Source organism: Dicentrarchus labrax, unplaced genomic scaffold (genome assembly GCF_905237075.1).
Source record: "Dicentrarchus labrax unplaced genomic scaffold, dlabrax2021, whole genome shotgun sequence".
NCBI lineage: Eukaryota > Metazoa > Chordata > Actinopteri > Moronidae > Dicentrarchus > Dicentrarchus labrax.
In genome coordinates, this window is record NW_026136718.1 from 1,519,782 (window position 1) to 1,537,632 (window position 17,851).

The following is a 17,851-nucleotide window of genomic DNA, read 5'->3' on the forward strand; positions in this document are numbered from 1 at the left end:
CGTTTCTCTCCCATTCACTGCAGCAGAATGGGACCGCAGCCGCCTTATTTCTGTTCAAATACGATCGTTCAATAGCTGTTTCTTTGTGCCGGCTGCAGCAGAATTGCTCGGCTGGTAGCCAGAGCCGAGCCGAAACCACTCGCAGGAAAAACTTGTGTATTAATCGGTGAAGTGAAAGAAGCTCTGAGTGAGAGAACTGGGTCACAGCCTCAGCAGAGCAACAATTGACTCTGAGAGGTTGGTGTTGTTTGGAAAGAGCCTGCTGTCATTAGTCTGACTGACACGTCACATAATACAGGTAGTACTTTAATACGCACAGTAATACTACACTGTCACTGCAGCAGCACCCTGAAAGCTTTCTGCAGTTTTCTTACACTATTTTAATGTGTTTCCTTCCCGCCACACGCCCACTGCTTTCATTCAGCTCCAAATAAACATGTTTACTCTCAAAGTCCGAATGAAACAGAACCGAGAGCTGTTTGCGGGTTTCCTGTAAAAACAAGCAGCTGTAGTGGTTCTGTTGGACTGGGAGCTCCCAGCGAACAACAGGTCCAGACTGGGACTGAAAGCAGCATCTGATGCTGACGGAGGACAGTTCCACATCGGTATCTGACATTACTGAGATTTCACATGTAAATAATCTCCTATAGAGGAAACTACAGTTAACTTTAAGTAAAAGAATGAAGAACAAACATTAACATCCTGATTATTGTGTAATATACATTGTGTTGGGTCTGGGTCAGAATGAGTTCTCTTTTTGATCAGAAGATTGTGTCCAACATATGATTTTCTAAGTCCAAATTAGTCTAAAAGTTATTCTCCTTCAGGTGGAAAAATAACAACCAGGATTCATCAAAGTTGGCAGTAGAATAGAGCTTTATTATCTTGACAGACAAACAAAGCCCGAGCCATCCATGGAGAGACTGAATTCATCCTCACAAAGCTTCTTCTTATATACTTTTGCCCTCTGTCACAAGTCCTGCCCACCTTCTACCTTTTCCATCCACAACATAATGGTGTATATCTACTTTGAAAAGACCCTAAATGTCCACCAGTACGTGGGTCCCAATTATTTTGCCCTTGTTGGGCCCATGCGCCATCCTAGTGGTTGTCTTATCAGCCCAATTATCCTGCCTTTGTTTTGCTCACGCTCCATCCTACTGGTGTCTTACTTGCCTGCCTCGTCAGGCCTATGTTCTTATCACTGAACCCACAGGCTTCATGGCCTACACTAGTAGGCCATGACATTTTCTTTTGGCTCTCCTTTCATCATGATTACACCATTAGAATCTAGTTTGCTGTACTTCCATTTTTAAAAAAAAACATTTATTACCTTTTCCTTACACCATTATGTCACAGATGTCTTTTAACTTTATAATATGATAAGAAAACTTGTGTTACAACCACACATTCTATATGTTCAACACATTAAATCAAACTTTTACTAAATAACCATGGTGCTTACTACTGATAGGAAGACTTGTATTTGTGCTTATCATGAAATCATATAAACTTAAAACACATGCCTTCTTAAACATCCTTGTGAGCTTATATAAATCTATCCTACTTAACACTCAAAATCATTACTTAAAACATAGTGCTCTCTACTTGATTTCCAGTTATCTGTGTGAACAAACCACAGTGCATAAGAAAACTTTTGTGTGATTAATTGATTACTAACTTATAATATGCACTAACCTACACTAAATTTTATACTACAATTGTATTATAATTGATGATGCATTCATGTGTTCATCACTTTAATGTTGCAGCTGCTGAAGTTGTATCTTCATCCACAATAATAAAGAACATTGATCAAAGGTTGATAAGTTCCATATATTTCAGTGTGCTCAGTGTTTGTGGGTCTTTCTGGTGTTTTTGTAGGTAGAGGAACGCACTGTTTTCTCTGATCTCAGCCGCCAGCTCTCTGACTGCACTTGGCTGACATTTATGTCAACCTCTCATAAGCCCAAAGACACAATCCTTACAAATGTCAGTGTATCTTTTCATCAGCGGTGAAGGATATGTTCTTGGCTTGTTGCTCCGTCTGCGTGGTGCGACGCTGTTTGCCAACCATCCATTTGGAAGACCAAATAAAAATGTCAGACACCACTTCAGTGATGGAGTGTCTCCGCTCATATTAGGACACATTTAACTGTCAACCCTGCTGCTGTCTGCACGCGCTCAGTACCGACGCTCAGACTCACTGTGTGGAAACATGTCTACCAGCAGGTGAATGAAGAGCCGGAGGGATGGAGCGAGTTTAAACATCATTATTATACGTTTCCTCCTCGCATCCTTTTTTTAGGTGATGCCTCTCAATTGACCCTTTGTAAGCCCCGCCCCTTTTTACTCTGTGCTCCAATCACAGTTGAGCAAACCTCGGTCGACTTCCTCCTTTCCTGTACGTAGACATGCTACATGCTAAGCTAATCTATGTTGGAAAGAAGACACACACACACATATATATAGTCACATTATAATACTTCAGTCTGCTCTACGTTAGTAGTTCACTCCATTTTGTGGTGTTGCATTCAGGGGCGCTCGTGCTTCTGAGGCTTTTTGTGGCAGCCTCCCTCACAAACCACCAAAATAAAAGTTGTGTTGCTGCAGCCAGTCGAGCAGCCGGCTGGACGTTTTCTGTTGTCCAAATATTCCTCATTAAACATTTCCTGTGAGTGACGACCCAGGCTGGGTCCAGGACCGGCCAGGCTTCGCTGGGTTTTGCCAGTATTGACAGATGGCCGGTCCGGGCCTGGCCCGAGGTTGACTATAAGATAAAACTAACGTCCAGCTGATATCAAATCTGTTTGAGTTCCTGTAAATCTTCCTCTGACTGCACTTTATAGGCTCACTGAGAATTAAACCAGAGGAAAGTAACGAACCTGCCACGTTAAACAGGGAAATATAAATAAGTGTAAACAATATGAGTTTATGATGATACAGAGCGCTGCAGTGATGATGTCGTTTTTAATTTAGTGGTCATTTATTGCGATTTACTCACGTTGTATTTGAACAAACTCTTCGTACAGAAATCATCAGATTGACTTTAAATTGTGTAATTAAAGATGTTCATGATGAAAAGTTGTCAAAAGCTTAAGTTTTCGCAGAATGGCGTGTTCGTGGCGTTCAATTGTAACGCCACGAAACAGGAAGTTGGTGTAACTAGAGCGTACTCTGTCCTATCGGCCCCAAACTTCACCTGTGGGATAAAAGTCCCGCCATGAACACGTCTACCTGTTAATATTCAGATATAGTCACAGCGCCACCTACTGGCAACAGGAATCATAATCTGATTTACATAAAAAGTAAACTGAATTAAAAATTAATTAACGAAAACAAATTCTAATTCTGAGCAGCACATTAATGAACAAGGTGTTGGAATTAAACAATGTTTAGGTGTCCACGAACTTTTGGACAGGTGTTGTATGTTGAAAGCAAGTTTTAATGGAGGATCAAATTAAATTAATTATTTAATTTCCAATTAATTATATTAATTTGAGTTGGACAAAAGTAATGTTAAAGTTAATGTTATTATTTTATTTTAGCTGTATGTCATTAAAATGAGTCGGACTCATTAAATTTAATTAAATTGGAAGGAAAAACTGCCCCAAAATTTAATTGGGTTCAACTAATGAGTTAATGTTGAGGATTAGTTTCAGGAGATGTACAAAAAAACTGGTATTTTGTTGTTCTTTGTGGCATTATTTGTGTAAATTCACTGGATATTTGTGGTCATTTTACTAATATTTCCATATATTAAATTAAATTACAAAACAAATCTGTTTTACAGTGTGCATTTTTTTCTTATGTTTGCTTATAAAAAAACTTAAATAAAGACATAAATTACAAAAACAAAGAAATAAAGAGAAATACAGGTGGTGGGGGGACATTGGGGGACTTGGATCGGACTGTTTTAAATCCTGGCTCCGGCCCTGCAGACACACAACCGTGAGATAATAAAAACCACAAACAAAAACATGGAGGCTGCAGTTTATATCTACAGTCCATTCAGAGCGAGAACAGCTTAGGAAAAACTCGGAGCAGCTTGGCATCGAAAGCCACCACAGAGAAGACTTCAAGAGTTTCACCGCTGAGCCGTGAAATGAAAAGTAGCAGCTGATGTAGCAGCAGACCTGGCCGGGGTGGGGGAGGGTGTCAGCGGGCAGGCGAGCAGCGGAGGGGCGGTGGAGGTGGTGGAGGGGCGGAGGGAGCGAGGGAGGGACTACTTTCTGTCAACGCTGCAAGCTGACTACAAACTACAACTTTACTGTGGGGGGGGTTTATGTAGAATTTAGGCCTGTATTTATGGATGTTGGCTCGGGGAGTTTCCCCTTGGATTTAAGTGTTGATAATAAACACAGTGGAGTGTAGCTGGAGGCTGGTGAGACCGCCGACAGGAATAAATGGCTCCATAGCGGCGTCGAAAGAATTGTAATGTCCGTTTCTGAGTCCCTGGAGCTGCTGCCTCTGTCCATGGTGCTACTTTCTGTTCCCGCCGTCGAAATGCGGGCTGTTCATCTCAACTCAAAACATTCAAAAACACTCATTTAACCGCCATTTTCTGCTCACATTGAGCTCATTTGTGCTTAAAACTGTGGTGAAGTTGTTCGCTGTCGAGTTAACAATAAATTCAAACACTATCTGCCATCTCTGCTCTTCATCAACTCTCAGATCACATACTCTCGCCTGCAGCCCCGCCCCCCCGCTCCCCGCTCATTGGTTCCCCGCCGCGTCGCTCCGCGTTCGCAACTCCTGATTGGCTCACCCTTCCCGCCCCCTCCCAGTCCCTCGCGCACTGAACCAGCAGCTTCGACCAATAGCGGCGCTGCTAGTGTCCGAAGGGCGGGAAGAGGAGGAGGAGAAGGAGGAGGTGGCGGGGGTCAGACTGACAGAAATGGGGGAGAAAAGAGAGGCTGGATTTCTGAGAACAAACTGCCACATTTGGCCTCTTTGTGTTTGAAGAGGTAAAAACTACAACTGGGCAGATTTGGTTTGAGGCTTTTTCTGTATCGACATTGTTTATATCCTGTAACCCCCCCACATTGTCCTTGTCTGTCTCACTTAGTTGTGATTGTATGAGGATGCTGCTGCTGCCATGTTTGTTTCTTCTTGTTAAAGCTGGAAATCCAGAGCACATAAATGATGTTAAACGTCTAATCGCAGCAGTTTGAGCTCATTTGAAGCTACATTACTGGTGAAAGTAGTTCAAGAATAACTTAGATTATAAGTTTGTAATGCAAATGAATGAGGTGAGTCATCAAAACACACAAAGAATAAAGATTTTGCATTAATTAATGACATTTTATAGACTAAACTAAGTGATTCAAATGAAAGTAATCCTGAGCCACAGCCCTATTATAAATGATTCTTTACATTTGGTTGAATGATGACAAGGAAATGTAAAATAAATAACATTAAGGAAAGAAAACAGTACTGACAACTAAAAGTCTGGATGCTGGAAATGACTTTACGGTCTCAGATAATGGAGGAAAGATTTACTCAAATAATGTTAATAAAGTCTGTAGTTGAATAAATGAGAGAGTAAGGGAGTAACAACAGGCCTGTGGAGCATGACTTGCAGAACCAGGCTTGTTTTTGCTAAGATTATATGATTAATACCTCGTTCCCCTTCAAATAAAGTCAGTATGACATCATGTGATTCATAAAATATGGCAGAAAAAGGAATTTAAACTGTAGAGAAACAGAAGTTAAGATGTAAATATACTAATATTTAACCACTATCTGCTGCTTCATGCATGTGTGGAAAGACAAATATGATTTTAAAGTGTATAGTGATGGTAAATATACAACATGATGATTAGTTTCTTCTTAAATGGGAAGAATAAGCTATTTTAAGTTGCATCAACATGTCGGTTCCCTCACTGAGTATTTATGATTTATTTACTGTTGTGTTAACATTATGAAAAACATTATATTTAAATAAAATCTGTTCATAAGCTTCAGCTCACAGTAGATCATTCATTACAAACTCATGTTATGTAGTAGGTTTATATTAAATTCTAACAGAGATACAAAATAAGGTGAATATTAGGGACCTAAAAAACTGCATTTAAATACTTGAATAATGTATTTAGTTACTTTACACCACTGCAATATAAGATAAGATAAGAGAGACTTTATTGATCCTAAAATGGGGAAATTTAATTGCTGCAGCAGCTCCAGATACAGTACAGCAGATAAGAAAACACACATTAAATAAAAAGAATACAAGATATAATGAAAAATATAAAAAAAAATAGAATAAGAGTTATATATACTCTATATACAGCTTTTTATATACAGATGTGATTGATAAGGAACATTGCAGAGGTCACAGCAGTAGGTTGTGGCATGGTGTAACAATAAATAATCACACAGGACAAAAATATATACAGCAGTGTAGATTAAAGGACATACAGTCTACAGGGTTATAAATATACAGTATTCATATTTATGATATGTGTTTAAGGAATTATATATGTATGTATGTAAAACTATGTGCAGTCTATATGTATATGTTCATTACATGTACAAATTAATGGATTTTTGTTTTAAGATTAAGTTATATTTTTCATTTTGTGCATATTTGTGATTATTATGACTCAGATTATCAGTTATATCACATGTTTGTTATTATTTTTTGGGGCTTCTTATGCTACAAACAAATAAAAAATAACTCTTTCATTAAAGTCCAGGCTCTATAATAACATTATTATGTGTATATTTTTATTAAAGAGGTGTGAAATCAGCTTTTAATCACAAATACTCCTCTCTGTGCTCAAGTAGTTGTGGCTCCCCGGGCCCCACTGCGCATGTGCACTCTCTGCTCCATCCGGGAACTTCAGAATTACCATTGACAGCCGAAGCGCAACTTTTCCCCAGGCAAAGTGAAATCAAACCGCGGACTCGGACAAAATATAGTCCCCGTTTTTCAACTTAAAATTATCGAAAGAAAAGCGAACCCGCTTCCCCGTCGGACCCCTCGTCGTTCGGCCGTACTCTGGAGAGGAGCCGCGCCGGGGCCTGAGCTCTTTCCGCCGGGTTTGGAGCACTTTTGAAGACGGGCGGAAAGTGGGTGATGAGTCCTAGCCTGTAAAAAGAAGCGAGAACTTGCTTTTGCAGCCCGAGTAGTTCTTCTTTCAATTGTTATTGTCGCTTTAAAAAATCTTTTAATTCACTTAAACTTCGTCTCGGCCGCGTCGAAAGTGGGAGAAAAGTGCTTTTCTGGTCGGAACATGGAACTACAAGGCCTGCAAGAGGCGTTGAAAGTAGAAATCCAATGTCATCAGGTAAATGAAACATCGTGTTATTCTACCCTTATTGAGCAAGTGAGAGCAGGAGGGGGGAGAATGTGAAGGGATGAGAGGTTAACACTCCGAAGGGGGGAGAACTATGCGACATGTCGGTTGGGTTTATAATGTCTGCCGGCGACACAACCGCCACTTGCAGCCGCATTAAGTCCACTTTCCGCTGCACTTTGTAGCCGGGTTGTGGTGTGTGTTTTCCGGGGGAATTCGGAGAGATAATGCGGTGCTGGTGCTGGTTGCTGTGTGGCGATCAGGACGCGACCTGAATATTTATGAGGTGCAAAAGAGTGGCTATCACCACCGCTTTGTTTCCTCCCTTACACACTAACTTGAGACACTTTTTTTTGGGGTAAATTCCCCATTTCACTCCTCCAACCCTGCACATCACATCTTCTTCATCGTTTGGTAAACTAGTTGCACAGATGAAGCAGGACCCACAGGTAAATGTATTTATCCCTCTCAGCTTTATTCACATTCACAGGCGGATTTATGGGGGAGTGTTGGTGGAGAAACTTTATCAGCAGAAATCTCCTCTTCCTGCTCCCTTCATCGTGACTTCGCTGTGTGCTGTTAACTTTCGTTGTTTGTTGTTTATTTGCATTGTGTTAAAGTCTGTTTACTCTTTAAAATACATCAATATCACCACTAAAGACTCCTCTGTGCATGCATACTGTCATACAGCTCTCTGTACTCCAGCATCCATTGCACTCTGCACCATTGCACTGTTGTCTACAAATGTTATTAAGCTTTATTTTTATTGTTTAAAGTCTCTTTATAACACATAAATGTCCTCTCTAACCACACATCCATGCAGGCACACTGTCATACAGCTGTTATACATAGAGAGGTATTACTGTTGCACTGTTGTCTTACTGTCTACAAATGTTATTATTCTTTATTTTCACTGTTTAAAGTCAGTTTTCTCTTTCAAACACATAAATATAATCACACACACACACACACACACACACACACATCCACCTAGCTCATGTACATAAAGACGAATCCCAGCATCCTTTGCACCACTGCACTGTTGTCTCACTATCTACAAATGTTGTTGTTTATGTTTACGTATTATTTATGTGTATTCGGAGTCAGATTCCTCGTGTGTGTGTGTGTGTGTGTGTGTGTGCCAATAAAAGTGATTCTGATTGTCAATAATCAATAATAAAGATCAAACTGACCATGTTTGTGTTCCATTTGCAGGATGGAGAGCTTAAGAGACAGCTGCACGACAGGCAAACCAGAATCACAGCCCTCAGTGACAAACAGGTAAGCTGGAATACACCTTTCCTCGCAGCCAGCAGCCGTTATGGCTTTAAACAGTCGGGTAAACACAGGTGAGTTCCACTGTTACTGGGCAGGTACACGTACAGTACGCAGGCTCACACACACTGGAGCTCAACACAGCAACTACTACGTAGAGATATGTATAGAAACAATAACGTCTGTCCGACAATGGCGCAGAGTGCAAAGGATTCTGGGATTGATCTGTGTGTGTTTATGTACACGAGGCAGGTGGTTGTTTATGTATAAACGCTGTAAACAACAGTTAGTTTGTGATTATTTGTGAGATTAAATCATATTCCAGCTCCCACAGTGTGAAGATGTAAAGTTTGTGTTGCGTTCAGGGCCAAACAGCCACTGTGCAACCTGTGTTTTACCCTATTTCACATCAAAATGGCTGCTGTGAAAAAGGTTTTTAAGCTTTGATGAATGTGTTTTATTGTTGCTGTGTGTGTGTGTGTGTCTCTGTGTGTGTGTGTGTGTGTGTGGGGGGGGTGTTTGTGGCTGTCTTTGTGAAGTAACTGTGTGTATAAAGCAACATGGTGGCTGTGAGAGTGGACAGTGAAGAAGCTCCTCTCGGCTCTCAAAGTTGTGTCAAAAATTTTTTTTAGCGTCCATTTTGAGTAGGTCGACATGTTTCTGGAGAGTAACGGTTGAGGCTAATAAAGGAGCAGCTAACTGTCCTCCCCGGTAGACACCGACCGGCGGGAAGTTGTGTCGGTTGAACGAGCCGTTAATGTAAAGCGGGAGTCGTCGTTTTACCGTCTTTTACCGCCGTTAAACAGCCCGGTTTGTGTTACTTTACACTTTATAGTCTGCTGGGGTTATTTCTCCTCGGTCACGTGACGGCAGCGGGGCATTTGATTGGCTCACCGGCTGACGCTTTCACTTTCCCCCCCCGACTATTTTATTTTAATGGCGGAGCTGTGTTTGTTAACTTTAAAGCGAGCTGGTGCGGATGGATGCTGGGAGAGAGAGGGAGAGAGAGGGGAGAGAGGGAGGGAGGGAGAGAGGCAGTAGCTCCGGTGTTCAGCACCGCGGTCAGCTCCTCCCGGCTCCCTCCGGCTGCTGCTCGCTGCACCGCCCCGCCGGTCGGTCCCAGCCCCGACAGCAGCGCACACAACTTCCCCACATTAGCAAGAAGAGGAATTCAAGGAAAATAGGTCGATTTTTATTCAGCCACTCGCTGCCTTGTGTTTTATTTTAATTGTTAGAGGCCTGTTTCCCCCTCTGCTGGACTTTAATCGATCCTGTTTCCACTGGAATGCAGTTTGTGAGCACTTGATTTGTTGCATTTAAACCCATTGAACTTGCTGTGTGTATGTAAAATAAATAAATGTAGTTCAGTTAATGTAGTTCTGCCTCATTCTGGCCTTGTTTGTGTTTTCTTTCCCCCCTTCTTCTTTCAGTTTGGTAGTGGAAGCTTCCATTTTGAGAGAGGAAAGGGGGGTGGGTGGTTTCTCCCCTCTAACATGGAGAGGAAAAAAGTCTGCAGAGTTTCGTGCAGGAGGAGGAGGAGGAGGAGGAGGGGGGGGGATGGGCCCCATTCATGCCTAACATTACCATTTTGATTGCTTTGATGCTGTTTTTGGTTTGTCGTGGGGGGGAGGGGAGGTGAGGCAGGGAGAAGAGAGACAGAAAGCCCAGTCAGCACCGCACGCCGATGTTTTTAATCACACAACACTCATTTCTTTCCTCCTTTTTTTTTATTTTACAGCTGCAAAATGTGACCTTTTTACTTTCCCTCCGCACACACCAACCACCGCTCTTCTCTTAAATTAGCCTTAAATTACACATCCAATAACGACGGCTGAAACCGGGCCCACTTTAGGCGACATTTGCTTGTGTGTTCAGAAATAAAGTGAACTTTAAGAGCGAGTATTCATCAGTTTGGAAGCAGAAATAATTCGATAACTGCAGCAGTGTTTATTAGCAGGGCTGAGGCTGGACTAAAGCCCGGAGGTCATTTCATGGTCACAGTTTGAAGGCGAACTACACCACAGCTTTCTTCCACTGTCACTGTATGTTCTGATATTATCTGATCTAAAGTTAATGATATTGTGCTGTTAGGCGAGAATGGAAGTATCCTTTTTAAAAAGTGAATTAGTGCACAAATCATACACCAATAGTAAGTTTACACATCGCAGGCCCTCCAGGAAGTTGCAGTGGAACAAGTTGCCTTCATCTTTTAATGAATTATTTCACTTTCTGCTGCAATTTCATCAAAAAAAGGACATTTAAGGCCAAAACAATCCCAAAATGTCTTTATTTCTAGAAAGAAAGGAGACATATTAGGCCACAACGGGCTGCTGTTGTCAGTATTTTAGTTTATTTTTAGCAGTTTCACTCTCCTCCTCCATATATTCCCGTTCAGTATCGAGGTCTCTCTCCTATAACGTCTGTATCGACTGGTTTTATCCTTGATCGCCGTGTTTTTGGGGCCCTTGAAGAAGAATGGATTCATTGATTCTTTTTCACTCTGCTCCACTTGCTCTCTGTTGCATCACGGCGCCAGTTTTTTTTTTACCGACTTGTCAGGTGGAGAGAAGTTGTTTTTCTTCCTTTTTCTGCTCCATTTATTGTTTTTCGGGGGCGTTCTGTATTTATTCCTTAAAGCGGATCGTTACCGGGGTCGGTGGATTTATCTCCTCGAACGCAGCGTTTTTAATTCTGACGTTTATTCCATTTCTGGAGTCTTGAGAACATTTAACTTGAAACAAAAGCTGCTACTTGAGTTGAAAGATTTCCAATGACAGTAGTAAAGTCCTTTCAAATGCAGCATCTGTAACCATGGATACTCCTGCCTCTTCCTCACTGTGTGCACCTCATTAAGGCTTTTTTTACACAGGGACATCTATACACGGAGGGGGTTTGATATGTGTGTACAGCACTGAAGGAAGACAGTTGTAGTAAAACAAACGTTTATTTTTGTACAAAAAGAGGAGCTTGGAGTGAGGAACGCAGGCGTCTGATTGGTGCAGGTTGCCTGGGACTCCTGTTATTGGACGCCGCGGAGGGGAAGGCGGGTCTCCTCAGAGCTGATGGTTTGTAATCGGCGTGGATCTGGTGAGAAACAGTGTGTTTCTGGATGATTACATATCCAGGACTGCTGCGTGTAAAGGTCATGACTAACGCCGCGCGTCCCAATTCCATACTGTTTACTGAGGCTGTGAAGTACACACGGTGCACTAATACTGAGCCTGTTAGTGTGCAGGATGCAGCAGGAGGTGCTCTCACATTCAGGTTTGTGTGAGGTTTTATAACGTCCTGGTTCGGAGGCGGTTTCAGGAGTGTGAGAGCGACGCTGCAGGTTGTAAACTGATGATATTCCATATTACTGAACATTATATATTGAACAATAACAGCTGATAAACTGAACAATGAACACAAACAGTGAACACAACAACTGCAGGAAGTTGGTGTGAAAGAGGGATTTGGATGAAGATGAGTTATCCTGATATTTTAGGAAACCTTTTGTACAGTTCTCTATATTATATATTCTATATTATTTATTATGTATTATGTATTTGCTTCGGAGGGGGTCGCGAGGCCTTGTTGGTTTTAAGGGATCTAAGAAAACATTTTGTTCATTTCTATGAAGAAAACTACATTTTTAAAGTTTAGATAAATATTTAAGATCTAAACTTTCACACATCTTCACTCTCTGATAACCATCATCCTCCTGCTAGAAAACAACCAAAGAGCCGACAGAACAACGATTATCATACAGAATAAAACACTGACCGTCTAATAAAGAGCCTTATTAAGATAAAATACATTATACAGAAGTTCCCTTAAATATCAGGAACACTCATATTTACAGATCCCTCATTTACACCAACGTCCTGCAGTTTATCAGCTGTTCTCTGTAGTTGTTGTTGAATATAATATGAAATATACATATGTCAGTTTAGTAAATGATAGAAAAGAGTTGGGAACCAGTGGTTTACAGTATATTATACAGCTGATACAGTGACGCCTCCTGATGTTATTATAAATAAAGTTATCTGAAAAGTGAATGTATTTCTGAGGGTTTACTCTGCTGCTCCAGTTGCTGTTATTATTCAGATTTTTCATTTCCAGCTGTGAGCAGCTGCTCTGTTTCCTTTTGTGTTGCATCATGGGACAAAAGTACAGAACATATTCATGCAGTCCAGAAACCAGGTGACTCTGACGCTGGCGCACACGCTCTGTAGTAACCTGGTGGATGTGTTTATGTGCAGCAGCTCAGATGTTTGAGGCTACGTCCTGATGCTGCTGTTATAGTTTAATAGTCGAATATTTGAAAAAGAAGCTTTAGGAAGCTGGTTATCTTTCATACATGGCTACAATCACACAGTCACTTTTCCCTCGCTGTATGTAGTCTGAGTTAAACTCTGCATGTAAACAACAACAACCCTGAACGCACCTCAACCGTTAAATACACGCCAACTTCATGACATGACGCGTGGATCCTGGAGACGTTTAATACCGCTAATCAGAGGTTTTATGTCCCGTAATCTGAGGTTGTCTCTCTCCTGAGCTCCTCCATAGAGAGCCGTACAACGAGAGCTCGCCAGAATTCATTTAGCTGCTTATGGAGGAGCGGGTTTCATTAAAGCCGAGCTGTGTGACAGAGGGAGTCAGATGAAGCTCAGACGTTGTAGTTCTTCACATTATTTGCAGTTGTGTGGATTCTTTCTGCCGAGCGTCACAGGGACGAGGGGTCAGTTGGGTTATCGGTGATTGTTCATGTATTTAACTCAAAGAAAGGTCTCTCTTTAATCTGTGACTAAAGCTCAGTGCCGGGATGTTTCTGGGAATGTGAGCAGCGTCTGGGCGGCTGCGGGCCGTAATGTCACTTATCAGATGTTTCAGTGTGTGATTGCAGGATGTCAGGAGATGTTGTTCACCAGTAAAAGCAGGGTGAGCTGCAGGAGGCCGTTCAGTCAGACATCAGAGTTTTACATATCCAGCTCTGTTTCACATTAATGTTGTTGTTGTTATTTACTGCTGGGGCCATAGCTCGTAGCGCTAGCTGCACTGGTCGCTGTAAACGCTGTAAAAAGTCTCTAACTGTCCTACAGGAAACATAAGTATGACCGCTTCCTGTTCCATGTGGACTATAATTTCCTTTCATGAAACAGCATTTAATTGTGTTCTTTGTGCTCTTTATAAAGTGCAGACCTGCTATTTGTCCTCCAGCAGCTCTGCAGGTGACATTAAAGCTCGCTCTGAAGCTGCTTCCGGTCCAACTAAAAGCCGTTTAAAGTCTCTTTCTGGAATAATTTCCTTTTTTTTTTGCACACGCATTAGTCAGCGAGGGTCAGCGGTCGGCCCCGCTCTGTACATCAGCCCCGCTCAGTAATTGGACGTTTGAGAGGCTGGTGAAGCTGTTGGTTCCCCCCCTTCTTCCCAAACCACATCCGTACACCCCTCCATCCCGGCCTCCTCCTGCCGGGCCGGGGCAAAGCTTTCAGGGAGCCGGTCGTCGCTGTGTGGTACGAGGGGCCCGGCGAGCAGGGCGAACTTTCCCAGCAAACTCCAACCAAACTAATCCCACGACGGCTCATTACAGCCTCCTGCAGGGCTGATTAAACCAGGGGAAGGTTGAGGGATTTGTGGCCGGACTAACTCGCGGTTTTACAGAGCGGATTGGTGTCAGGGACCCGGGTTCCCTCCAGGCTGCTGGGGGCCGAACTATACATTTAAACCACTTTCTCCCAGAGTTCCTCCTGCTGTCTTTCTTCCTCTGTCTCTGAGACTGAAGGAAGCTTTAACTGGATAATTACTGTACCTCCACTGTACTCACACACACACACACACACACACACACACACACACAGTGTTTCAGTGTGCAGGATGCTCGCAGTGGGAAGTGACGACGGGTACATGGAGGTTTGTTGTTGTAGGAGTGAAACTAAAGGACACCTCCACACATCTGGCCAGCTGAGCATCTTTCTCAAATTCCACCGTCCGAGGTTTTGTTGGTTTTAAAGCAAAATAAGTTGAAATAAGTTTCAGTTTAGGATGATGGGAGATTGCTGGGTGTGAACAGTGTTTGATCGCAGTCAGTTTACAGCTCAATAAACCGGTTTGCGTGCGCAGTAGCTCTTTAATTGAGAAAGAAAATGCCAGATTAATCGATAATTCATAAAACCGTTGTGCAGTTGGAGGATTCTGTCGGCAGATGTTTCTATGGGATGGATTTTATTTCTCATCCTTCCTCTGCCTGCTGATTTATTTTCATTTTCTCTTCTTCCAAAAATTAAAAGACAATCAGATGATCAGAAGGAGTCTCTCTCACATTATCCTCTGTAGATTCTCTGTTGATACACAGTGCAGCTCTAAGCAGTGCTAGCTCTCAGTGAGCACTCTCTAACGGACGCAGCGAGAGTCCCGGCGCTCTCAGCAGGAAGTGTTTCAGGTTCATTTCCTCTCGCCGTCAGCTGGACCGCGGTCACTAACTCGTGCATCAGCATGAACCGGAGCGTCTGTCCGTCTCCGCTCGCTCCGTGATGAACTGGAAGGCCGGCCGGGGTGCCTCGGTGCATGCTGGGATACTCCACAGCCCCATCACACTGAACAGAAGGAGAAAATGAAGGAGTGTGTTTCAGAAGCACGCCTCCCTCACCCGTCTCCTCTACGACTCATTGTCTTTGTAAGCAGGCGGGGCCTTAAATGATTGACAGCTCTCTGTGTTACTGACTGTTACTGACTGACTGTTACTGTCTGTTACTGACTGACTGTTACTGACTGTTACTGACTGTTACTGACTGTTACTGACTGACTGTTACTGACTGTTACTGACTGTTACTGACTGTTACTGACTGACTGTTACTGACTGTTACTGACTGTTACTGACTGACTGTTACTGACTGTTACTGACTGTCTGTTACTGTCTGTTACTGTCTGTTACTGACTGTTACTGTCTGACTGTTATTGACTGTTACTGACTGTTACTGTCTGTTACTGACTGTTACTGACTGACTGTTACTGTCTGTTGCTGACTGTCTGTTGCTGACTGACTGTTACTGACTGTCTGTTACTGACTGTTACTGTCTGTTACTGACTGTTACTGACTGTTACTGACTGTTACTGACTGACTGTTACTGTCTGTTACTGTCTGTTACTGACTGACACTGACTGACTGTTACTGTCTGTTACTGACTGTTACTGACTGTTACTGACTGTTACTGACTGACTGTTACTGACTGTTACTGTCTGTTACTGACTGTTACTGACTGTTACTGACTGACTGTTACTGACTGTTACTGACTGTTACTGACTGTTACTGTCTGTTACTGACTGACACTGACTGACTGTTACTGACTGTTACTGTCTGTTACTGACTGACACTGACTGACTGTTACTGTCTGTTACTGACTGTTACTGACTGTTACTGTCTGTTACTGACTGTTACTGTCTGACTGTTACTGTCTGTTACTGTCTGTTACTGACTGTTACTGTCTGTTACTGACTGTTACTGTTACTGACTGTTACTGTCTGTTACTGACTGTTACTGTCTGTTACTGACTGTTACTGACTGACTGTTACTGACTGTTACTGACTGTTACTGACTGACTGTTACTGACTGTTACTGACTGTTACTGACTGTTACTGTCTGACTGTTACTGACTGTTACTGTCTGTTACTGACTGACTGTTACTGTCTGTTACTGACTGTCTGTTACTGTCTGTTACTGTCTGTTACTGACTGACTGTTACTGACTGTTACTGACTGACTGTTACTGACTGTTACTGACGCTCATAGAAGAGAAACACAATAAATTTATATATTTGAGAATCTGAAACCAGAAAATGAAACAATGATTAAATATTTGCTTTGTTTTCTTTCAGTTGATGAATTAATCAGGTAAATGTTTGTAGTTCAGAAAACCAGAGAGTCACATTTAGCTTTAAAACGTATTTAAATGATTTACTGCGGCGCGGTGTGGTGCTGTGCGGTACGGTGCGGTGCGGTGCGGTACGGTACGGTACGGTGCGGTGCGGTGCGGTGCGGTGCGGTGCGGCGCGGTGCGGTGCTGTACGGCGCGGTGCGGTGGTTCCCGACCTCGGTGAGAACTGAGTGTCCACCAACTGGAGACTTCCTTCAGCGGCATCCTTCGTTAAAAAAACAGCAGAACTGGCGGTGAAAGCGGCTCCCTGTACTGAACCTCGGGACGGAGGAATAAAACGGGTTAAATGTCCGTAATCGTCCTGAAAACGTGTCCCAGAATTCCTGTGGCTGCAACCACTTCCTGCTGTGCTCTGATTGGTCGTGTGTGTGTGTTCAGCAGGATGTGGACCAGGTATCAGAACCACGAAGACCCCCGTTGAGTCTCTGAGGACTATAAATCTGCCCCCTTTTGTCCTCCTGCTCTCGAGATTGCGGCGAAATGTCCCGTTTTTTTTCTGTTTGCTGTTTTTAATCATTACTGGAAGGAACGGCTTTAATTAACAGTAACATAGCAGGAAACCCCGATGACTCTTCCTGAGGGAGGGCAGCCTGTCTGTCTGTCTGTCTCTCTCTCTCTGTCTGTCTCTCTGCCAGCGTCGAGCCTTCAGCAGCTTTGAGGAGAACACCAGGGTGTCGGCGTCCGTGGTTTAAGCCGCGGTATGTTCAGTCGGATTGTGACGGGAGTTAGGAAAAGCTTTAAAGGAGCAGTTCAGGAAATCTTTATTTTTGCCGTTTTAGGAGACGATGGAATGATTTCGTCTGAGCGATTAGGTCTGGTAAGCTTTTCTAACTGTAAACTGTGACCAGTCCCTCCCTGACCGCCTGTTTTTTTAACAGGAAATGCTTAAATATAAGGAATAAACTGTTTCACTGGGACTTTAAAATGAACCCTGAACGTGTTTCCTGTTAGTATTTCGTGGCATTTTTAAGCCTTAACTACTAGAAGGCCCTTGAGTCAGGCTGGTAAACAGGCTGCAGACTCCGGCCTTCGTCCTGCCATCCAGGGCCGGGTTCTGTATCATCCTGCAGCAGTCGTGGATCCGTGTGACGGCTCCTTATTACCGAACAGCAAACAGTCATTTCCAGAGACTCACAGGAAAGTGCTGATGTAGCGGGGCCGGCGGGCAGAGGGAGCAGAAAGGCTGCGATGAATTAACCCGTGTTGACTGCCACGCTGCTGCTGCTGCTCTCTCTGAAACACTCTGTCATCTCTCTTCACACAGCAACAGTGTGTAACGTAAAGAAGGAGCAGCAGTAAATCTGTTTCTATTCCTCCGAGAGGAAGATCATAACTCACTTTCTACAGAAAACGCTAA

At 42.9% G+C, this 17,851-nt stretch overlaps 1 protein-coding gene across 3 annotated transcripts in view; it reads left to right on the plus strand.

Annotated features, from left to right (window-relative positions):
• Positions 1 to 6,818: 6,818 nt before the first annotated feature.
• The window catches only part of phf21b (PHD finger protein 21B), a 74,055-nt gene continuing 63,022 nt past the window's right edge, over positions 6,819 to 17,851 (plus strand). The window contains exons 1-2 of one of the 3 annotated variants that reach the window (XM_051376605.1): positions 6,819 to 7,292; positions 8,517 to 8,582. In XM_051376605.1, coding sequence (XP_051232565.1) covers positions 7,239 to 7,292; positions 8,517 to 8,582 — 120 coding nt within the window. In that variant the 5' untranslated portion in view covers positions 6,819 to 7,238. Of the gene's footprint in view, positions 7,293 to 7,350; positions 7,751 to 8,516; positions 8,583 to 17,851 lie in introns of those variants that run through there. The other 2 variants (XM_051376606.1, XM_051376607.1) reach the window with 2 other exon arrangements.